Raw genomic sequence first — 24289 nt, forward strand, 5'->3', positions numbered from 1 at the left:
CAGAAGATGGCAGACAGGGAAACCCAGAGGTCTAAGGAAGCTGGCAGTTAAATTTGAGAGTGTTAGGCAGGCAGAAAATGAAACTAGACAGACATTTATTTTGCGTTTGATTTCTCTGGTTCAAATGTCTACATGCTGGAGTAAATCCACTTGCCTCTCTTCGGGGCTCTTCCTTTGCAATACGTTAACTTGGCTAAGGATGGCGTATGCCACTGTTGACTCCTGGTCCTCCAAGGCCCAGGAGGCTTACCTCCAGGCAGGGCCCGGAGCCACAGCAGACTCAGAAGGCCACAGGTACAGTCTCGGTGGCATCAGACGTTGGGCTGATTCCTGAGGCATCACTCCTGTCTCCTAAGACAGCAGGCTCTGGCGCTCTGATAAGGAGCTACCAGCTCACAATCACATGACCATGGCAGAAACACCAACGCCAGCTGGTCCAGGCTCCAGCCAGTTTCCTCTGGGCAGCATGTTAGAATGGGCTCCCTGCCTTTTTGTTTTTATCATCCAAATCTAGCTGCAAAGGTCTCCAAAATGTCCTTGACACATCTGGACCTGAAAGTAAGAGCTGATTTTTAAGAGATTCTCATTGCATTTGGACAAAATGAATAATGTGCCTTTCATATTTTCTTTGTATTTCTCTTCAACAGTCGCTTGACTCAACATCTTTCTGTCTGCTCTATACAATGAAAATACAAACTAAATGAGAATAGAAAAAATAATTAAAGCATTAAATTGTACAAATTACAAATCTGTTCCAAAATATACTTACATTAAATAAAATATGCATTTCAATAAGAGATCTACAGTGAATGACTATGCATTCTGGGAAGCTTCACAACATCTAGGCAGGGCCAACACTCGTGAAAGAAACTAAGAGATTTTGCATCCAATCACAGTTTGTAGTGGGTATCTTATTGCCAATCTGCAAGTTACACGGAACACATCATTAGCATCGCTTGTGCAGAAAACCAATTTTGTTGGGGAAAAGGGAAAGCAAGCTCTGGCCTCAATTTTGAGTTCATTACAACTTCTTAAGAATTTCACCAATAGCCTATACAGTACAAGTTCAAAAAAGTAAACATGTTAAGGTAAGCAGACAACTCTTCAGAAGCCCAAACACATTTTCTTGCTGTATTTATGTTGAATTCTCCATCTACAATGAGCAGTCATGAAGATGGTCTTCTTCAGGGCAACATGGTCACAGGACTGGGACAATCCAGGGGGCTGAGGGAGCGTGAGGACGGGAGAGGGGGCTACCTCCTGCTGTTTCACATGAGAGACAAACTGTAACACAGTCCATGGGCCTGCAATCGTCCCCTTTTATCATCTGGCATAACGCTTGATGTAGTCATCCACTTTATTCCGGAAGTCCTCCTGTGGAGTGACAGCATCAGGGACAGAAAGAAGAACAGGAAGAGTGAGTGAGTGAGTGAGTGAGTGAGTGAGTGATGCAGCACTTCAGGGACGAGTCAGATCTACCAGCACCAAGGCCCCCCGTGGTCGCCAAGGTGGTGGAAGGACTACGATCTTGCTGAGTCCGAGTGCCATTTCACCACGATTCGGGTGCCTATTGCATGCAAGACGCAGTGCTGGGTATGCTGAGGGGGGCGTGCAGAAGACCTGAGTGGGAGGGACCCTAAGGGAGCATCTATCCCTCCTCATTTTTCAGACTGGGCAAATGGAGCCCAGAAAAGTATAGTCAAGGTCACAAAGCCAATACTCCTTTGGCCACAATGGGTTTGAGCCACAGCTGCTGCTCTCAGGAAGACCCTTGTTTCTAGATTTGTCTTCCTGGAATGATTTCCCTGGACCTTGCTACCTATTTAAAATGTGCCTGCTCTTCCCAGCCCATGTACAGCCCCCAATCTAAAGAAAGCTACCCTGTCAGAAGAGAGCTGGTGTGCTGCAGAGGTCCGTCCTCATGCATTCTTGAATAGTGCAGGTGGCCAGTGACCAAAGGCGGTGTGGAGCTAGGAATCACCCCAGGCAAGTGTAGATGAGATGAACCTCTCACATCTGGGTCACTGTCCCAGGTTTGTCCCTGGATCTGGTCTCCCCAAGGTTAGGAGTAAAATCCCATGAGATTGTATAAGGCTTAAGAGTGACTAGGAGCTCTTAACCCTCTCACTCCTACAACACAGCTGCTGGGTCCGAGATGTCCCTGCAGGATCACACTGTTTCAGTCCCAACAATGCCATGCAGCTCCCACTGCACAGGGAATACAGCACAGTTATCACAGTTCTTAGTGGGCATGAGTTCCATTTCCTTAGCTATGCCTCAGTCCTCCTGTCTAAGCCTCAGTCTGGCCTGCCTGCTGATTCCAGTGTATAATCCTGACACCTGATAACGTGCAGGGCACACTCTGGCACTCGGTGTACACCTCGCTGCTGCCATAATGCCCTCTTGAAGCGGAGATCCTGCCTGGAGCATGGTCCTGGCCAGCTGGGGACCAGGTGCTGCCTTCCTGCCATACCCTTAATTAGCATGGCGGCCCTTTCCAGGGCGGGCAAGTTTGCAATTTGAGGCTATGGATATGGTCCCATGAATTGCTCTGGTCTCAGGGTGAGAAAGTGGAGTGCTCTAAGTCTATCCAGGTGCCTCTGCCCTGCCAACTGCCCTATTTGTCTACAGGATGGTGTTTGGAGTCTCACACATGGGCCTTTACCCCACAACAAAAGGAGGTGTGCAGAAACCCTGCCTGCCCTTTTACAAAACCTTCTCAAGGCTATTTCCACAGTCCCCAGAGCCAGACAATACGGGTGAGGAAGGAGACCCAGGCATCTGGGATCACCTTCCCCTTGACTTCCACACTGCATTTCAACAAAAGACAAGGCCGGCTGAGGGGTGCCTCCTAAATCACCTTCCTATAAGATAGGAGGCATGGTATGGGGGAATCTCTCCAAAAGACACTGTTTTTACTTAAGCAAGATCAAACCTCCACCCCACTCCTCCATCAGGAGACCAGAAACCTTTCACATGTAATTCCTAAAACTGTAAACCTAAGACCCTTTCATGTGTGATTTCTAAAGCTGTAAACCCAAGACCCTTTCACTTGTAATTACAAGTGTAAACCTAAGGCTGTAAACCTAAGATCCTTTCATGTGTAATATCTAGAGTGTAAGCCTACATCAAGGCAGAGCTTCTCTTTGTTAGGGAGCTTGGCCATTTGGACAAAACATAAAGCCTTGCTCCTGGGATGTAATAATAAAACCCCTTCAGCCGCTCCTGCTTCACTGTCAGTTCACAAGCTTACAAGCTGTGAAATGAAGACCCCATAAATGCCCTGTCTCTCCACATTCTGGAAGACAAAAGATGCCATGTACTCGTAGTCCCCTGCTCACCTCACCCAGCACAGAGCCCAGCATCCATGCCTGCAGCAGGCCCCGTGCTCCAGCCTCTGCTGCCTCCCTCCTCCTCTCCTCCCCCAAGGTACACGAAGCACAGGGCCCAAGTGAAACCACAGACTCTGGAACCAGATCGAGGCGGGTCCAAGTCCTGGGATTTGCCCCCAAAGGGCTACTCAATCACGGCCAATCTCAGCTTCTTGGTGGCTGTGTTCTCAGCAGCAAAATGGGGATCATAATGGTACCTGCCCCCACAGGGCTGTTGTGAGAAACAAGTGCACTCTGTGCCAAGTGCAAGGAGCGTGCCTGGCTCCTACTATTCCATCCCTCTGACCTGCACCAGTCATAATGGCCTCATTTCTCTGCCCTGAGCTCCACAGCACATTCCTGCCTCAGGGCCTTTGCACTGGCAGCCGAGGCTTTCTGGAGTGCTCCCCCTCACCATCCAGCCCGCCGTGACCTGCTCTCCACCTTACATTCTGTGTTTGTTCACCTATTTTTAAAAATTTTACTTATTATTATTACTTTTTGAAATGGAATTTCGCACTCGTTGCCCAGGCAGGAGCACAATGGCATGATCGTGGCTCACTGCAACCTCCGCCTCTTGGGTTCAATCGATTCTCCTGCCTCAGCCTCCCAAGTAGCTGGAATTACAGGTGCCTGACACCATGCCTGGCTAATTTATGTATTTTTAGTAGAGATGGGTTCCACCACATTAGCCAGGCAGGTCTCGAACTCCTGACCTCAGGTGATCCGCCCGCTTCGGCTTCCCAAAGTGCTGGGATTACGGGTGTGAGTCACTGCGCCTGGCTGTGTTTGTTCACCTATGCTCCGCCTCCTCCTGCTGGAACGTGTGCATCACAGGGACAGAGACTGTCATTGCCACAGTCCCTGAGCACTTCACACCACCCCTGGCACATAAATGGCCACCAGCCAAACAAGTGATAAACGAGTGAACCCAAGGAAGGGCACTTGACAACTGTGACCATTACTCAGCAGAAGGCATGGGTGGGGCTGCAGCACTGCTTAGGCTTCCTGTGGAGGCATCACTGTTTGGAGATTTTAGGTTATCAGTGCAAAGTCTTATTTCATATAAATAAGGAATATGAAATCTTATTTCATACAAAGAGAGGTAAAATGTAAGACCTCTCTCCACCTGGAGCCATGGGAATGCTCCTATTGCCATCACTTTCTATCTGACAAGTCTTGGTCCACAAGGGCTAGTCCTCACCAGCGACAGCAGAGAGGAGTGCCACCACTAATGCCTGCAAGGGGTGGGCCAAGGGGCACATTTGCGCCCCCAAGGTGGGCCAGGGTCTGTCAGCGCAGTACCAAGCCCAAGGCTTTGCTGGACAACACAAGCCCATCAGGACCACCAATGGACAACAGGGGTTGGGGGCTGACTGCCCCCATGGGGAGCTGTGAGCACAGGGCTGAGGTGCTGGCCTCGGCCAGGGCTGCCTCAAGCCATTGCCACTTCTCTTGAGAAGCCCTGCTGTCCTGGCCCTCAGAACAGAGCTTGCCTCCTCAGGAGAATGCCAGCCTCAGAAAACAGCCTGCTCTGCCCGCCTGGTTGCACCACTCCCTGTGCCCACTGTGCCTGCCACTTGTTTTGTGGGTCTGAGGATGCATGCTGGGCGGCATTTCTCTTGCCTCCCTGTCGGAGGCGCTCCTGCCCACTCTTTGGGGCAGTGGTCAGGCAGCACCTCCTGCTCTGAACTCAGGCTGAAGACTAGCGAGGACCTGGTAGGACACCTTTCAAACGCCCTACTCAGTCTTGGAACACAGTTGGTTCAACTCACATTAACAGAAGTCAAGGCTCTGAACATTAAGCACAATGTCTATAATTAGCTAGAGGGGTTTTAGAACTGTGTTTGAAGCTATGTCAGGCTGGGTGCAGTAATCCCAGCACTTTGGGAGGCTGAGGTGGGTGGGTCGCTTGAGGCCAGGAGTTTGAGACCAGCATGGCCAACATGGTGAAACTCCGTCTCTACTACTAAGAATACAAAAATTAGCCCAGTGTGGCGGTGCCAGCTACTCAGAAGGCTGAGGCACAAGAAGCGCTTGAACTGGGAGATGGAGGTTGCAATGAGCTGAGATTATACCACTGCACTCCAGCCTGAGTGACAAAGTGAGATTCTGTTTCAAAAAAAAAAAAAGCAACTTCAGCCAAGCAAACAGTGGTGTCTGGCCGACTGCTGCAATGGCAAGGCTGCCATAGGGAATCTGGTTCAGAGAACAGAATGCAAGATTCTACCACCAAATCCAGCCAGAGCCCCCACTAGTCTGAGCCACCTCAGCCGTAGCCACACATGGCCCATCTGCAGGCTCCTGCTCCGTGCGCTTTGCACTGGGCCAGCAGTGGCATCATGTCAGACCCCTTGCCTGCAGTGCTTCCCCTCGAGGCTTGTATGCTTTCTTTTATCACACAGTTCAAACCACTGCTGCCTTGCTACTCAAGCACAGTGGAAAGGTGACAGTCAGCAACTCTAATTCTTTCAGCCTGGGTTTTGTTGTACTTTTTTCTTCCCAGTGGGTTTTAATATATTCTTTCTAGGTAAATGGTCTTCTTAAACAGGTGTCTTACTGGAAGATCTCAAATCCATTTGTAAATAGGCAAGACAGAAGCACAGTTTAGTAGCAACTGTGGCTAATACCTGGTATTTGCAAAAGTGACTGACCAAAGATTCACATATCCAACAAAGACTCCTAAAATTCAAAGGAAATCAAACAATCTAATATAAGAATGACTCAAAAATAACAAGTAATTCAGTGATGCAAACAGCTAATGCCACATTTAAACAAAAAGATGCCCAACCTCTCTAGAAGTTCAGAAAGTAGAGTACATCTCCATGGAGCAGAGTGTTCAGGGCAACAGGTGCCTGTCTGCCTGTGCTGCTGGAAAGCCTCAAGGAAAAACCACCTGGCAAATAGTGTTCAAATTAAGGACACACACAATCCTAGTAATGCCAGTTCTAGGATTCTCTTCTGCAGAAATAAAAACCCTCGTATTTAAGACGTGTGCACAAAAGATATTCATTACATTATTGTTTGTAGTTGAAAAAAAATCCCATAAGAAGAAAACCTGAATGTCCACTAAGAAGACAATGGTTAGAAACAAAATATAATGGAGCCACTTTATGGAATATAATGTGGCTCCTGAAATGAATGAGTGATCGTTTATGCACTGCATTAGAGGAGAAAGCTTTTTAGAAGTGGAAATGAAGGTGAAAAATAATGAATAGGGGGAGCTCTCTGAACCCTTACAAGCTCAGGGTGCTGCCCTAAAAACTAGCTAAATAAAAATTATAAAGAGTAATAGGCCGGGCGCGGTGGCTCACACCTGTAATCCCAGCACTCTGGGAGGCCGAGGCGGGTGGATCACGAGGTCAAGAGATCGAGACCATCCTGGTCAACATGGTGAAACCCCGTCTCTACTAAAAATACAAAAATCAGCTGGGCGTGGTGGCGCGTGCCTGTAATCCCAGCTACTCAGGAGGCTGGGGCAGGAGAATTGCCTGAACCCAGGAGGCGGAGATTGCGGTGAGCCGAGATCGCGCCATTGCACTCCAGCCTGGGTAACAAGAGCGAAACTCCGTCTCAAAAAAAAAAAAAAAAAAAAAGTAATAAATAGATCTCATTATTTTGGGTAAAAATCAAAACCAAATGTGTATGAATGTGGATGACCTCAGCAAAAGGTGTGGAAGGATAAGGTGGACCGCTGGAGGCTGGGAGGGTGTGACACCATCCATTTCTCCTTCTATGTTCCTACCCTTTATTTATTCATTTAGAAACAGAGTCTCACTCCATCACCCAGGCTGGACTGCAGTGGCACAAGCTTGGCTCATTCAACTTCCCGCGCACAGGCAATCCTCCCACCTTAGCCTCCTGAGTAGCTGGGACCATAGGTGTGTGCCACCATGCACCTGGCTAATTTTTATAAAGAGAGTGTTTCGACATGTTGCCCAGGCTGGTCTCAAACTCCTGAGCTCAAGCAATCTGCCCACCTTGGCCTCCCAAAAGTTGGGATGACAGGTATAATCACAACGCCACCATGCTAATGCTATACCTGTTATAAATTACTCATACTAAATTCCACTAGGAAATCACATCAAATAAAAATCACTTCTCGGGTGGGTGATGTGGTTCACGCCTGTAATCCCAGCACTTGGGGAAGACAAGGCAGGAGGATCGTTTAAGGCCAAGAGAGTTCAAGACCAGCTTGGTAAACAAAGTGAGACGCCATCACTACAAAAAAGAAAAGTAAAAAAATCAGCTGAGTGTGGTGTCGTTGCCTGTAGTCCCAGCTACTCAGGAGACTGAAGTGGGAAGATCACTTGAGCCCAGGAGGTGGAAGCTGCAGTGAGCCACGACTGCAACACTGCACTCCAGCCTGGGTGACAGAGTGAAATCTTGTCTCAATAAAAACAAAAAACAAACACACACCAATCCTCTCTAACCTTGGGTAAAGCATTTTCCTGAATTTACAAACATTTACTATACCATATTATTTACAAATTGCTTTGAATTCTAGCCTTGCATCCCACCACTCTCAATTTCTTATTTATCCAATCAAGACACAGTAGTAACCATCTTTGTGACAAATACATCAACCTAGAATAACCTGGCTCACCTTGTCCCGCAAATGATGTTCTGCAGCTTCAATATTCAGTGGATCATCAAAATTCAAAAGATCCTTAAAAAGAGAGAAACTTAAAGTAAACATTGGAAGAATTGTTTTTCTGCTGTTAAAGTCTTCATTTCATGACACAGTAAGAAGTCTAATTAGCAAATGGCAGACCACCTTAAGTTAAGAATCCCACAAAGAACTCAAGTGCTTGTGATAGGAAAGTATCGAACATATGGGTATTTTTTTCAAAATGGTGATTGACAACTGACTGAAAGAAGATTATCTCTGACATGTCAGAGATACGCTGGCATGCAGTTCTACAAAGTTTGGTGAAGATGGAGAAAACAGCAATCACATTCATTTCTAATGCTATTTGTGGTGACTGGAGAATGAAAACCACTCTCATTAAGCATTTCCAAATAAAAATCCCCTTCTTTTCCATAAAAATTAACTTTTTTCTTTTGTGATTAACAGCTTTGACGTTTTGAACCAATGGGTTCTCCTGGGGCCTTCCCTGAACTTTCCTTTATCTTCTTACTCTGCTTCACCAAGACTCCCACTCACAGCCAGTAATGACAACATCTGGAACCTGAGCAAACTGCAGAGCAGTGCTACTAGGCTCATGTCCCCAGACTCAGGTGCCAGACCCAGTCTCCCTGGAAAAGCACTAGAATGGCTACACCCCTCAGCCCCAAGAAGCACTCTGGACTTTGGAACAGAAACCGTGTCTTATCTTCATACTGCTTATCCCTCTTGCTGAAAATCAAGGGGGCTTGCCCGGGTATGGTGGCTCATGCCTGTAATCCCAGCACTTTGGGAGGCTGAGGCAGGCAGATCACCTGAGGTCAGGAGTTCGAGACCAGGTTGGCCAACATGGTGAAACCCCATCTCTACTAAAAATACTAATATTACCGGGCATGGTGGCACATGCCTGTAGTCCCAGCTACTTGGGAGGCTGAAACAGGAAAACTGCTTGAACCCAGAGGCAGAGATTGCAGTGAGCTGAGATGGCGCCACTATATTTCAGCCTGGGCAACAGAGCAAGACTCTGTCTCAAAAAGAAAAAAAAAAAGAAAAAGAAAAAATCAGGGGGCTCAATTTGTCCTTATGATGAATCACTGCTTTCCAATGCAGGCTGTAGGATGGATCATTGTCAAGACAACCACATTTTTCTTCAGGAATTATGTTAAGTTTGGGGACCATGTTCCTAGAGATTAATATGGCTGTGACCATATTAATTAAAATTAAAATGTTACAAAATTAAAATGTTACAAAATAGAAAAGAAAAACTGTAAATCTCTATAGTCATTGACGGTTGGAAAACTAGATTCCAAGTCCTAGAAAAAGGCAAAAATGTAAATTACATATTATATAAAGACTGTATCAGACACAGCAAATTCCTTATCTTCTTTACTGTATGTTAGACTTAAAATAAATGGGTTGATCAGAATTTACAAAGGTTTGGAGCACTTGGAGATGGCTGTCGTAGATTTCTCTTAATTTTTTTTTTTTTTTTTTTTTGATAGGGAATTTCACTCTTGTTGCCCAGGCTTGAGTGCAATGGTGCGATCTTGGCTCACTGCAACCTCCACCTCCTGGATTCAAGCAATTCTCCTGCCTCAGTCTCCCAAGTAGCTGGGATTACAGGCACCCACCAGCACACCTGGCTAATTTTTTGTATTTTTTTTTTCCTTTTCTCCCATTAATTTCCCTATAGCAAGTTACCAGTCAAAACCTATTCAGAGCCAAGGAACCTAAGGCAGACATGGTGGGCTCCAGAAAAAAAACATCATGGTGGCTGGTGACAATGACAGCATGTAGGGACCCTAGAAGGGTCTGAGTTTGCATCTGTCCTCTTCGGCTCTCAATAAAATCTGGAAATGCCAAGACTCAACATCACAATGGAGCACAACTGTCAGACAGATTTCAAATTAGGCTCCAGAAATAAAACCTCATTCACTTCAAAGAAAAAGCCAAAGACAGAGGCAGAACAAAGTGGCTGAGACCAGCGGAAAACTGTCCAGTCCAGGTATCCATCAGGTATGACCTCCCATGGAGATTCAGGCAGAGCCAGAAATCGCTGGAAGTGCTTGGTTTCTCTGCTTGTGTGACAGGGTTTCACCGGGTAACATCAGACAGAAAGATAAAAGGTAGGCAGGGACTCACAGTTTAGTTTGAGGCTCTGCTGTTTTTTCTTTTGCTGAAGATAAGAACAAGAATACTGTGCCCTCAGATGACAGGACAAGAAAGAGCAGACCTGCCCCTAGTTCAACTGAGTCCTGCAGGTGCATCTGCCGTAGGCCACAGCCAATGCCCCACATGACACCGGCCAGGAGGATGCCCCAAAAACAGCCCACTGGCCTGGGCGGACTATCCAAGATCATAGCGGCACCTTAGGCTTTATCAAAAATAGCAAAACCTGTTTTTTCACAAACAAATCTCTGAAGCTTATTTCTTTAAAAGCACTTTTATGAATCAAAAAGTGAAAATTCAAAGGAACGTATAATATTGTATAAAAAAAAATCCAACCAACAGCTTTTAGTTGAGTCCATTTAGCCTCTTCCTGCCCTGAGCTGCCCTGAGGGCCACTGTCTGAGGAGTGCTGCCTCCTGAGAAGGGCAAGCTTCAGCAGCTCATCACCGACAAAGACAGCTCTGAGGTTCTACATGCAACGGTGCAAAGCCTTCAAGGCTGGGTAACCACATAACCATCCACACCAACCAAGACACCTGGGAGGTGACAGGGCCACTCCCTGGGCTGGCTAGTGCAGCCACAGGCACAGACATGAACTGGGCCAAGTGAGCCCAGGGTAATTAATGGCCACCCTGCTGGAAGGGGCTAAAGCAAGTGGAATCAGCTTTGTCCCCAGAAAGCGCTCAGCAGGGCAGACTGCTTTGTCTCCTGCCCCAGACAACCTCCTCACATGTCACTGCAAAGGCCCCTCATTTCCCACCTCACTGTTCTACTTCTGACTCATACAAGTGCAACAGAAAAAAGGTGTAACTATGTAACTATTTGCATGGAGGGTTATTTTTTAATTTATTATTTTTTTTAGAGACAGGTCTTGCTACGTTGCCCAGGCTGGTCTTGAACTCATGGGCTCAGGTGATCCTCCTGCCTTGGCCTCCCAATGTGCTAGGATTACAGGTGTGAGGCACCATGCCCGGCGTGTGTGTGTGTGTGTGTGTGTGTGTGTGTGTGTGTGTGTGTGTATCTGTCTTTTGAGGCAGAGTCTCTATCACCCAGGTGGAGCACAGTGGTGCAATCTGAACTCATGGCAACCTCTGCCTCCAGGGCTCAAGAAATTCTCTGACTTTAGCCTTCCAAGTAGCTGGGACTACAGGTATGTGCCACTATGCCCAGCTAATTTTTTGTAGAGACGGGGTTTATTCATGGTCTCCAACTCCTGGGCTCAAGTGATCTGCCCAAAGTGCTAGGATTATAGGCGGGAGCCACTGTGCCCAGCCCATGTTTCATTTTTTAACATGGTTTTCTGTTAACCTTAATGCAATGTTTAAAACCAGCAAAAACGAAATCGAGAAAAACTTGGGATCACCATACTTACAGTAAACAAAGAGTTTAATCCCCAAACAACATCCTGAAATAAAAAAGAAAACAAGTTTCAGGCCATTGTGCACCTAAAGTCTTTTAAACCCATGATCAAGAAATACACGTTGTACTGTATCAAAACCTGTCTTCAGCATGGCTTGTTTTTCTCAAGATAGAAAATAAAAATCACTTGTTTTCAAGTATAACAAACAACTCTGGAAAATACAAAGAGATGAGCAGTCTCAGGTAGTGAATATCAAATCAAAGAGAGCATCAGTCACCCTCCCAGTCGGACCTGACAAGCCCACTCCTGCACGGCAGGGCCCACAGGCCAGTGTCTGCACAGGGGCTCCGCCTTAAATCACTCTTAGCTGTTTCCACCAAATATAGTCTGACTTCTAAAAAGCCACCTTTAAAATAGTCTGTTGTGTTACATCTACTGCCTCTTGGGGTTGTAGATAAGTTAATTACCTCTCATCCTACTAAGTTTTCTTAATAACTTTGCTTTAGTTATTTAAAGAATCATGGAAGATTCACAATTCAAGGATCAGAGATTTTCATTACCTAAAACTGAAAGCCAGTGTTCTATGTGTACTGTCTGCCATCTGTGAATCACAAATTCATTCTCCATTTTCCTCTTCATCAGCTCAAGAGTTTTTAGGCCTGTTCTCATGCTCATCCCCTAATCTTTGCAAGTTGGTAATTTTATTTGTCCTGCTCTGCTTTCTCTAGTCCATCAGTCCATCCACCCACCCATCCCTGACCTTCCGATGTGAGCTGGGCCTAGGGCTGGGGTGTGGGTAAAGACGAGCCCTCAGCCTGAGGAAGCGGGATGGACAGGTGGGCAGGGCAGCAGGCCAGCACTGTCCAAGAGATGGGTTCCCCAGATCACCCACCCTGGGAGGAGAGGCTCCAGAGGCAATGACAGCCTCTGAGCCTGAGGGGAGCAGGAGTCTGCCAGGTAGAGGGCCAGAGGAGAGGACTGCCTTCCAGGTAGAGACACGGCCTGCAGAGGGAAAGTTCTGAGAAGGCAGAACATTCCTAGAGCGTGGGGCGAGGCTAAGAAAAGACTGGGTGGGCTGCCCACAGTGGCAGAGACTACAGCTCGGAGGAGCTAAGTCAGGACTGTATGCAGTCTGCAGTGTCCCCTGATGCTGGACCTGAGCCAAAACCCAGTTTCCTGTGCTGTTCCCCTAGGGTCCCTGCCTGGTGTTAGGTACCCAACACTTGATGGTCTTCTCTGGCCATAGGGAGTGGTCTGCACATCAGTTTGCTGTTCTTTCTCCAACATCTAGTGGCCTGAAGAGCTCAAGACATCCCTGTTAAATGAATGGTGGCCATGAGGTTTCCTATGTGGCGAGTAGTTTGGCTGTGAAGCCTGCAGTTTGAGCTCCTATCTCTGGTTCTAGAATGGTGCCTGGCAAAGCCGACAAGGATGCTCATCTGGCCCGAACTGACTGAGGTCAGTGACTGACTAAATAGCCCCAGGCAGCAGGGAGAAGAGGAGGCAGGTTGTGCCTGGCCACTGGCGTGGATGTGACAGGTAAGGACATGTGCTGCTTTCTCAGGAGGCTGGCTACTGCAGGAAGAGGACCACAGGAACAACTTATGATCAAGGCACAGACTCTACCTTCAATGTTCTTGTGGGAGCCCAGCCAGTGCCGTCAATTGAATGTTCTCTCAGTAAACTAAAAAAGACAAAGAAACACACAGTGGTTAGTGAGGAGCAGCCATGGGCGCCCTGCACGCTGCCGACTAGTCCTCTTGGTACGTGTTTTGTCTTCACCTATGCCGTGCAGGAGATCTACTTTTTATCAAACCCATCTTTTCCTCTGTGGCTTGTCTGTTTCTTCTTGCTGAGGAAGGCATTTCTACCTCCAAGGTTATACACATGTTCAATTATAATGTCTTGTGGTATGTGTGTCTATTTGTTGTAATACTTGACATGGAAGTTTTGGGCAAAGAAAAAGCATGTTTAAAATAACACATAAACAACATCTGTCAATTTAATATTCAGAAAATGACAACGGTAGCTGCGTGTGGTGGCTCCAGCCTGTAATCCCAGTATTCCAGGAGGCTGAGGTAAGGTGAGAGGATCACTTGAGCCCAGGAGATTGAGAACAGCCTGGCAACAGAGTGATTTCTTGTCTCTACTAAAAATTAAAAAATTAGCCAGGCATAGTGGTGCACGCCTGTAGTCCCAAAGGCAGGAGGACTGTTTGAGTCCAGGAGTTCGAGGTTGCAGTGAGCTGTGATTGTACCTGCAAACCTGCACTCCAGCCTGGGAACAGTGTGAGGACTATTCTGTCTCAAAAAGAAAATGACAATGGCAACAAAATGACAAGATGACAACAGGAGTAACCGAAGCTTAGATCTTATTATGTGTATGTCAGGCACAATCCTAGGTGCTGTGCCATTAAATTCACTTAATGCCTATGACCACCTGTGAAGGAAATATCACTGTTTCCCTGTCTCATACAGGAAGAAACCAAGGTACAGAGAAGACATGCCCAAGGGCACACGCCTCATGAACAGTGTTGTTCTTCCAACCTGGGCAACTCACTGGCACCGATGCTCTGAAACACTGCTGATGCAGGTTAACAACAGGAGCTCCCAGCATACGACATTGTAATAACTTTTTTTTCTTTTCTTTAAGTTCCAAAAAAAAAGCTTGAGGATAAAAGATTAATCCAGAATTCTGGATATCAATCAGTCCTTGGGTGGGGAGACCATGCTCAGGGAAGGCAAACCAGGATTCAAGGGTTTGGTGGGGTCCTATTTCTGAAGCTAGTACCTGAGAGTCCTGGTCATTACTGTCTACTGGCTGCAAAGGCACATCATACACTCGCATGGAAATGATCATTACAGTGCTCACTTCCACAGCATATATGCTCAAACTAGGATGATACAGAGAAGACTGGCATTTTCACAGCAATCTTAAAAAGTAAAAAAAAAATTTTAAAAAGATTAAATGATCATACCATATTTTGAAAAAGTATAACTTATTGCCAAGCTTCCTTCTGGAGATAAAATTACTTTTGCATTTGTTGAATTATTTTATTATGCTGTGGCTTTGATCTGTACATAAAATATCAGGTTTTACAGGCTATAATTGTTACCTCTAATAAACTTTTTTGAATTAGAGTCTGTTTAAATTCATGTAAGCCAATTTAGATCAGGATAAAAGTATGCAGAGTTTGAATCAAAGTTATAATCTTAATTGTCTATGAAGATCAGTTTAAAAAAACAGATAACTAACCTTAAATTGACGATTAAAGTTTACTTTTACCCTTAAAAAGAAAGAAGGAGAGGACAGGCATGGTGGCTCATACCTGTAATCCTAGCACTTTGGGAGGCCAAGGTCGGCAGATCACGAGGTCAGGAGTTCAAGGCCAGCCTGAACAATATGGTGAAACCCCGTCTCTACTAAAAATACAAAAATTAGCCAGGCGTGGTGGCACGCACCTGTAGTCTCAGCTACTTGGGAGGCTGAGGCAGGAAAATCGCTTGAACCCAGGAGGCAGAGGTTGCAGTGAGCTGACATTGTGCCATTGCACTCCAGCCTGGGCGACAGAGCAAGACTCTGTCTCAAAAATAAAATAAAATAAAAGGAAAACTCAAATTGTGTACCCTACCAACTGGTTGGATGTCTTTCTACCCCTACAGAGGTATTGGTGACTTGTAGATCTGAATTGTCAACTTTTGAATAACTTTTTGGGAACCAAGTCAAATCCTAGTGGCTATATTTTGTTACTACAATGATCTAGCTAATCCTTTTCTTATATAGATCTTAATGCAACCTTCAGTTATATATTTGTCATTTATTTGTCAAATGCCTGCTTCACCCATAAAAGCAGGGAATGCTAATTGCTCTGCCAGTGCCTAGGCTCAATCAATATTAGCTGAATGAAGGGGAAGAAGGCTCACCGAGCTTTGCCATCAACAGCACAGGCAGAGCAAGAGGGCTTAGCATCTGGCCGGAGAAGGTAATGGGGAGGCAAGGCCGGCCCCGCATGTGTTGGCCACCAGTCTGGATAGCAGTGAGGCCCATCAGGGGTGCAACGTCCCCAGGCACTGAGGAAGTTCTAGCCTGACCTCACAGAGGATAGTCCCAGCGAAAGCTCAGGAGACACTTGGCTATCAGAGATGTTATTATACAAAGAGGCAGAGGACACACCAGGAACTGGAATAGAAGCTTGGGCTCTAGGAGAAGCTTGAACTGGGCTCTTGACTTGGGCCCTCCAATCACACAGACATGGAGCCTCTGACCCTGTGCCAGAGCAAGGGGAGGGCTCCTGCTGGGATGACAAGGTGGAACCAGAGCTACCTCTCTAAAAGAGGAAAGTGCTCCTGTGTGCCAGAAATGAAAGTCAGGCCCATGGAATACCAGGCACCAATCAGTCCTGCTATGGGAAGAGCAGAGGTCACCACAAACCAGAGGGGTGGCTGAGCTTTTCTTTCCCTTTATTCAGGACACACCATAACACTGCCACTGGACGCTGTTTGCTTTTCACTAACAAAGTGGTCTCCGTACATCAATCTGGCACATTATTTCCTTAGATTAAATCCCTAGAAGTGAAGCTGACAAGTCTAATGGTACATACAAGTTATAGGTAGTCTACAAGACTGAAGGACCAATGAAAGGTGTGCAAATATATGCACCCTCCAACAATGAGAGAGCCTGTTCACTCTCTGTCACCCGCTCCCCCCCCCCCCGCAAGAAAACCATGAGGTGTGGCTTACCACTTACTAGATTTGTGCCTGCCAATCTGATAAGGGGTAAGCCACACCTCATGGTTTTCTGCACTTTTCTCTGGTTACCGATGAGAGTGAACACCTCCTCAGATATTTACTGCCCACCTCTATTTCTCCTTATTACCTATTTGTAGCCAATGCCACATTTTTCCAGAGGATGTATCCATCTTTTTTATAATGAATAGTAAGGACTATTTACATACCAAGGATGTTAATCCAGTTAATCATTTCTCCTTCCATTTTGTGTTCTTAATTTTCATGTGGTCAAATCTGACAATCTTTTTCCTCAAGATTTCTGGCTTTTATATCAGGATACCATCTGTGCATCCCTGTTAGACTTTGCTAATCATCTGATTTCCCAGAAGATGGCAAAAGGGACAACAGAGCTTCCTATTCTGGACCCAATTCTGACTGAGGCACGGGCAAGACAGGGAAGCAGAGTGTGGCTCCCCAGAAAGCAAGCCAGGTGTCCTTGCAAGCACAGGAGGAATCAGGGCATTGGGGCCTGGACCAAATGCATTTATAACCTGCAACCATTGATGGTGGAATTTTGACGTTTCAACACGTAAAGGACAGGCATGTAAAAGGGAAGATGCTTTTTAAAAAGGTATGCCTGGTAAAATGTATTTCTAACTATCTGTGAAAACTGAAGGTGATAGTGAAGAAAGGGAGCAGTCTATACAGAAATAAAATGGGCAAATGGGCACTAACTGTACTTCTGAAGAGAAAGGCATCCTGCTGTAGGATTTCCAGCAGCCATGGCTTACACATTTCCTTTCAAAGGTGATTAGTGTTTACTTAGGAGAGAGGAACAAAAGAAAAGAAATGGCAGAGGTTGAGCATGAGAACTAAATTGGCCACTAATCACATTTCATGTCAGAAGTAGGAGAAATGTGCTAAGGAAACACTTCGTGCCTACTTTCCAAACTGGCTGGGTGTGAGGTACATACGGGTAAATAAACAGCCTAAAGTCTCATAGCTGTCCTAAGTGGGGCAGGGGCTGGACTCGGGTCCAGGTGGTCTGGTATCAAAGCCCTGCAATCAACCTTGCTGCCTTAAAGTAATGAAAGGGACAAAGTGCAGAAAAAATAAAGCCCAAATGTGAAACTTATTTTAAAAACCAACCAACCCACCTATACATCTTTTCCAGCAAACTTAGGAGGAGAAATCACTGACCCCTGACATTTTGTCATGTCGGGGATCAGGGACACAAGTCATAGCAGACATGAAGATCGAAAAATCTGCCTGCCCTAGGTGCCATGACACCTATCAGGACCGTTTTGGTAGAGAGGGCAGCTTAAAGACAGGTGCCCAAGGTCGTCTTAAGCCTGCCATCTACATCTTTTCTCCTGGGTGCCTAACATTAATCATATTTTCTCATCTTAGCTAAAATCAGCCACATGGAGAGAATGTGGTCTCCCATTTAAACAGGAGTGGAACAAGATAAGGGACCCCAGGGGTCCATCCTGGAAAGGCAAGGAGGCTGCACTAAGAATGTAGCAGGGCTGTGGCCCCCAGAGGGCCACGAGAGGACACTGGTCTGTTGGCAGAAGGTAGGGTAGGGTTTGGGAGCAGGCAGGCAGCCACAGCTACTTTGGCTGAGTCTAAGTCCTTTCTAATCTCGGCCATGCTTCAAAGTCTTCTCTCAGAGGAGACAATGCGTTTAAGAGCCCGACGCTCATACACGACACTCACAAATACAGAAGAAAGAAAAGACAAGAAACTCACCTCAGACATATTTCCCCTGTCTCTGTGATATTGGGGTGCCAGATCTTGGTCAGGCATTTCACTTTGGGGGGCTGCAACACAGAGAAAATGAGAAAGATCACACCAACAGTCTCTGCAAATCACATCTCCAGGTCAGAGCCTTACCACATTCCCTGTCTAGATGCCATTTCATGGCTTACTCAGTGTGCCATGTGACTCACTGAGCATGTGTTCAACCTTGAATACTCGTCCACCTCACCTACGAGGCATATATCAATGCGCTGCATCCACAAGGGCTGGTCTCAGCAGCAAGTCTGCCCGTGGGCTTCTGAGCTCCTCTCTACAAGCCCCATGTGTCCTGCTGGCTGACAGTGCTGGTGACTGGACCTCTGTTACCTCCCATACCCCCTGGGTTTGAGGCTGCAGGTATCCACAGTGCACTCTAGGGAATAGTTCTGCACCCTCTGGCCCAAATCAAACCAGAAGCCCCAGAGTCCTTTGCACCAAAAGTTGCTAACTATGGCTGAAAGTTACTGCTACTTACAAGAACAGCCTGTTCCCTTTGCTGGATTTTTCTGAAGATGCTACTGTCACATACATTTTCTTAGGTGAAAGCCCTAGTCCATGTTATACTTAAAGGGAGAAAGAGAATGAAAATGAATGTGTGGGGATAAAGTATATCAACATCATTTATGACTTGACAGGTTTGGATGAAGTTCTTTTAAGATTTTTCTAGGTCAGGCATGGTGGGAGGCCACCTAAGAGGAGAAAATATAATTAATGACAGATATCCAGGAGAAAAAAATCTCAGCACTTTGGAGGCTGAAGTGGGAGGATTGTTTGAGGCCAAGGGTTCAAGATCAGCCAAGGCAATATAGCAAGACCTTGTCTCTCCAAAGAAAAAAAGTGAGCTGGGCATGGTAGCTCCTGCTTGTCGTCCCAGCTACTCAGGATGTTGGGCGGGGAGAATCACTTGAGCTCAGGAATTGGAGACTGCAGTGAACTATGACTGTACCATTGTACTCCAGCCTGGGTGACAGAGTGAGACCCTGCCTCCAAACCAGAAAACAAAACAAAACAGATCTTTCTCTATTACAAAGGCAATCCATACTCAGAGAAAAGGACAACAAAAATGAAAAGAAATATATGTAAATATATAATAAATTATGTTGTCTTTCACTTTTGTTTTTTATGTAAGAATACATATACTCCCCCATCGTAACTCTACCCAGAAATAATGTGACACCTGTACATGTATTCACGCCTCTTTTCTAGGCCACACACCTAGCATGCAGGCAGCACACTCATTTTTCTTTACAGAATAAAGCTGTGCTACGTATGTCTTAGTTATTTCTGCCATCATTTCAGATGACAGCCCACATTCCATGGTAGTCCTGCCTGCACTTAACAAGCACTTGCCTACCTCTGGGCCCTTAGGTTGCTTCCTCTTCTCCCAGCTCTGCTCTATCAAAAAATGCCCATATCTTTGCTCATACTCTGGATGAAATGTTTCCTCGAATGAAGCCCAGGAAGAGGGTCTGCTGGTCAGAAACCCTAGCTTCTGGTACACTGCTTGTGTCCTTCAGAAGATGTGACACCCATCCCCCATCCCCACCCCCACAACCTACAGTGAGGGAGAGGGTCTCTGCTCCCACAGCAAGTCTCCTTGATTAATATGCAGTAAGTGTCAAATCACGGGATCTCATCAGAAAGGTCATCTCAAAAAACAATCAACCCTTTGTGAAATGGGTAACATTTTCCCTGTTTATCATTTGCTATTAACTTTTATTTATGATGTTTTCTGAGTAGGTTTTTTATTTTGGTAATCAAATTTTTATCTTTGATGCCACACTCAGAAAATACTTTATTATCCAAATATCCTCTTTAACTTTCCAGTAAACTTTTATAGTTTCATCTTTTCATTTATTTGTATAAAGCAAAAATACTTTTTCAACACCCTAATGAATATTCTAATTTCAAAATACCACAAAATCAGTAGACTCAAAAAAAAAAAAAAAAAAAAATGATTACACGGACAGTGCAAATGCATGTGTCTGAGGACAAAGAATTTAGGTTCAGAATGAGTTTAAATAAATTTCACATTGTGCTTTTCTACAAATAAATGAGAATGCATTTGATACAAAGGAAGAACTGCATCTTTCCCTTCCTGAGGCATCTGAGCTGCAGACTGCCAAACAGCAAGGCTGTGTGCATCCCTCTGAGTCACTGGATAGTGTCAGTCTAGTGTTAGGCCGAGTCACCAACTCTCAGTTTCTGAACGAACTTAGAAAATTGGCAAACTTACTCTCCCTCCCAAGCAGGTGCCCCTTCTGCAGAGGCCCTCACACATGACCACCCAGCCTGTACAACCACATCTCCCAAAGGCTTGGGGGGTAATCGCCCTTCCTGCTGTCCCCTTCACACCTTCCACAGTTTGATGTTAACACAGATGCCCCCTTTTGCCAATGGTTCTTTTAACTGTGGTTCCAGAACAGAGGGCAAAACTCTGCACCTGGCTTCTGACACACATACTTTCCAAACTAAATTGGGTCCGTAGCCCCTTCCCCCCAAACCCAGTGGCCCACAGCTAGACAAGCAAGCAATGCCCAGCCCTCCCACATTTCCCCTCAGTTCAGTGCTTGGCACGGCCACCATCACTCACCCTGCCAGGTGTCTAATCTATGACAAGTGTGGCCTTTCAAACCAACAGGGAAGTGGGTTATTCAGTGGGCCGCTGGCTACCCATGTGGAAAAACACAATGTTCCAGATGCATTAAAATTAAACATAAAAGAGAATTATAGGCGGAGTAGAAGAAAATGCAGATGATCATCTTGGGCCTTAAGCATTTCATAACATACAAAACTCAAGCAGCAAAACAAAAAAACCAAACTTGTATATCAACTAGAGATGGCAAATGCAAAACAAAGAAAGTATTTATAGCATAGCTAAAAAAAGCTAAGAGAAAAGTTTCACATACTTTGCATATAAGAACGCTAGTAAATCTAGAGAAAAACAAATACCCCAATGGAAAAATAGGCAAAGGACAAAATAGCAGCTCATAAAAATTATAAATAGCTAATTAGTAGGAAACACTATTCAGCATCCAACTTAAGATGAAAATGCAGCTAGACACAGTGGCTCATGCCTGTAATCCCAGCACTCTGGGAGGCTGAGACGGGCAGATCACGAGACAGGCCTGGCCAACATGGTGAAACCCTATCTTTACCAAAAACACAAAATAAGCCGGGCGCAGTGGTGCACTCCTGTAATCCCACCTACTCGGGAGGCTGCGGCAGGAGAATTGCTTGAATCTAGGAGGTGGAGGTTGCAGTAAGCCAAGATTGTACCAGTGCACTCCAGCCTGGTGGCAGTGATTCTCTGTCTCAAATTAAAAAAAAAGAAAGAAAGAAAGAAAGAAATGAAAATGCAATTGCTTGAACCTGGGAGGCAGAGGTTATAGTGAGCTGAGACTGTGCCACTGCACTCCAGCCTGGGTGACAGAGCTCTCAAAAAAAAAGAAATGACAATCAGATATCAAATGAGATACAATTTCCTCCCAAAATGGCAACAACAACAACAACAAAAAGGCGAATACTCCACCTTGGTGAGTGGTTAGAGAAAGGGAATTTTCAAACACTGATGGTAAGGATGCCAACTGGCATTCCTTTCTGGAAGGTAATTTAATAGGATTATCAAGAACCTTAAAATGGAGCATCAGTTACTCAATACCCATAATGCCATGTCTAGGAATTGATCCAGAGGAAAGAGGCAGAAACACCTAAGATGCATGTCCCGGACTCACCTCACAGCCCTGTTTGTTCTGGGGCAGCAGACCATAGCCTACAGACCAAACCCAGGCTGGGACTGTTTTCAAATGGTCAAAGACTGGTTTTTACATTTTCAAAGGTTTAAAAAAATAAAAAAAGACTATAGGACAGAAACCATATGTGGTCCACAGAGCCTAAAATAATTATTACTTAGCCCTTTACGGAAAGTCTGCTTTACACTACAAAAGGTTGGTCAACCAGTGACCAATGATAAAGGACTGGTTTAAAACGATACATCATACAAAGAAGTGCTCTTATTAATGATGATGCAATCATGCATTGACTGACATGAATACATTATATCTATCATATTATAATGGGAAAGCCCCGAGTTACCAGGCTATGCATAGTATTACCCCATTGGTATGTGGGATTTATACTGTCTGCAAAAGACATTAGAGAGTCATGGTTATCATCTCTGGGTGGAGAGATTATGGGTGATTAATATTCTATTTTTGCATGGCCGTGTTGTCGCAATTTCCTACAAAGTCTAATAATTTTATACGAAGAAGAAGGGTGAGTGGGAGTTCAGGTGTCACCTGTGGTGGTCATCACTGCTAAGTGTCTCTGGCTCTCCTCCTCCAGGGCCCAGGGCAGAACAGCCCTTCCTTAGTCCTTCCAGGCTGGCCATCACCAGGTAATGTGATTTGGCCAACAACATGTGAGGAGACGCGGCATCTTCACTTCTGGGAGGAGACCAGAGCCAAGAACAAAGAGCTCCAGTCCTATCTCCTGCTGCAGCACACAGCTTCCTCCAACCAGCTCCTGACCAACATGCCTGAGGGCTGTGTGACACCACAGGCCAGGTGGGGTCTGGGCTAAGGCTCCCTCTTCCTCCAAGGCACCCCCAGGCCATGCCACATGCTCTTCCTCTGGGCGGACCTACCAGCCTGAGGAAGAGCTATTGCCCACGTCATCACCCAGGCTCCACACTACCATGTCAGTGTCTGTCTCCCCAGAGTCTGGAATTCTTAAAAGGTCACAAGTTCCCATCCTTGGCCCTCCAGTGTCTGACGTGGAGCCTGGCACAATGTAGTATCTCACTAAATGTTACCACATCAGTTTGGCCAGTTTCTAAACTGGCAAATTACAAAGCAGGCTTCAGGCTAGGAGTTAAATTTCAGAGACAAAGGGACAAAAACACACAGAAAATCTGAATTTTAGCTGTTGGGATATGGGGTGGGGGATTCCAAATAGACATTTTTCTTTTGAAAGTTTATTCTAAAATAATGATCAACTTTACTAAAAGTTTTCCAGATTCATAGTCTTCATAACAGACCTTCACTGCAGGAACTATAACTCTTAGGAGATAAGTCCTTATGAAGTACAGAAATTGTGTAAAGTCAGTCATGGCGGTGAAGCAGATGCACCCTGAGAAGCCCCAGCCCACCCCTAGGCTCCGCACTGGCCACTGCTGTATCCGCTCTCACCGACCCACATGGCGCCCTCAGAGTAAGCCCTCACACTATCCTGAATGCCTGTGCCTATGTGATCTTCCTACATTGGTTGAATTATTTCATCTCTTTTTTACACTGTTAAGTTCATGGGGGGCAGAGAGGGGGCAACCACTGGACAGTCTGTATTTCTTGCCTAGTGTGGGAGGCACAGGCTACACATTGGAAAAAGTCTGGGCAAGACAGCTGGTACTCCCTCATGGCTCACAGCCCAGTGGGAAAGAGATGCTCCAGAGAGTCTGTAAGAAATGATTCAGGCCGGGCGCGGTGGCTCAGCCTGTAATCCCAGCACTTTGGGAGGCTGAGGCGGGAGGATCACGAGGTCAAGAGATCGAGACCATCCTGGTCAACATAGTGAAACCCCGTCTCTACTAAAACTACAAAAAATTAGCTGGGCATGGTGGCGTGTGCCTGTAACCCCAGCTACTCAGGAGGCTGAGGCAGGAGAATTGCCTGAACCCAGGAGGCGGAGGTTGCGGTGAGCCAAGATCGCGCCATTGCACTCCAGCCTGGGTAACAAGAGCGAAACTCCGTCTCAAAAAAAAAAAAATTATAAACATGGCAAATGCAACTACTCTTTTTTTTTTTTTTTTTTTTTTTTTTTGTAAGATGGAGTTTCACCATGATGGCCAGGCTGGTCTTAAACTCCTGACCTCAGGTGATCCACCCACCTCAGCCTCCCAAAGTGCTAGGATTACAGGCGTGAGCCACCGCGCCCGGCTGCAACTACTTTTATGTTCAACCAAGTTACCACACCCTAATGGTCCCCCGGAGACTCCCTGATGGGACACCAGTGACATAAGCTGGCCCCTAAGGAAGTTGCCCCACACTTGCCTGAATGAGAGGCAGACAGGAAGAAAACACGAGAAGGGGACAGAAGGCCGGGTGCAGTGGCTCACACCTATAATCCCAGCACTTTGGGAGGCCAACGCGGGCAGATCAGCTGAGGTCAGGAGTTCAAGACAAGCCTGGCCAACATGGTGAAACACGGTCTCTACCACAAATATAAAAATTAGCTGGGT

The 24289-nt window shown here is 46.0% G+C and overlaps 1 protein-coding gene across 4 annotated transcripts in view; it reads right to left on the reverse strand.

The window, feature by feature from the left end:
* Positions 1 to 615: 615 nt before the first annotated feature.
* Positions 616 to 24289, reverse strand: part of UBE2F (ubiquitin conjugating enzyme E2 F (putative)) — a 75952-nt gene continuing 52278 nt past the window's right edge. For 3 of the 4 annotated variants that reach the window (XM_032277759.1, XM_032277760.1, XM_032277758.1), the window contains 5 exons: positions 18007 to 18077; positions 13154 to 13211; positions 11540 to 11572; positions 7978 to 8040; positions 616 to 1374 (listed from right to left, as the gene is read on the reverse strand). In XM_032277759.1, the coding sequence (XP_032133650.1) occupies positions 1324 to 1374; positions 7978 to 8040; positions 11540 to 11572; positions 13154 to 13211; positions 18007 to 18077 (276 nt within the window). In that variant the 3' untranslated portion in view covers positions 616 to 1323. The remainder of the gene's footprint in view (positions 1375 to 7977; positions 8041 to 11539; positions 11573 to 13153; positions 13212 to 18006; positions 18078 to 24289) is intronic. The other variant, XM_032277757.1, reaches the window with a different exon arrangement.

This window comes from Sapajus apella, unplaced genomic scaffold (genome assembly GCF_009761245.1).
Source record: "Sapajus apella isolate SASKATOON/1434 unplaced genomic scaffold, GSC_monkey_1.0 scaffold10, whole genome shotgun sequence".
Taxonomy (NCBI): domain Eukaryota; kingdom Metazoa; phylum Chordata; class Mammalia; order Primates; family Cebidae; genus Sapajus; species Sapajus apella.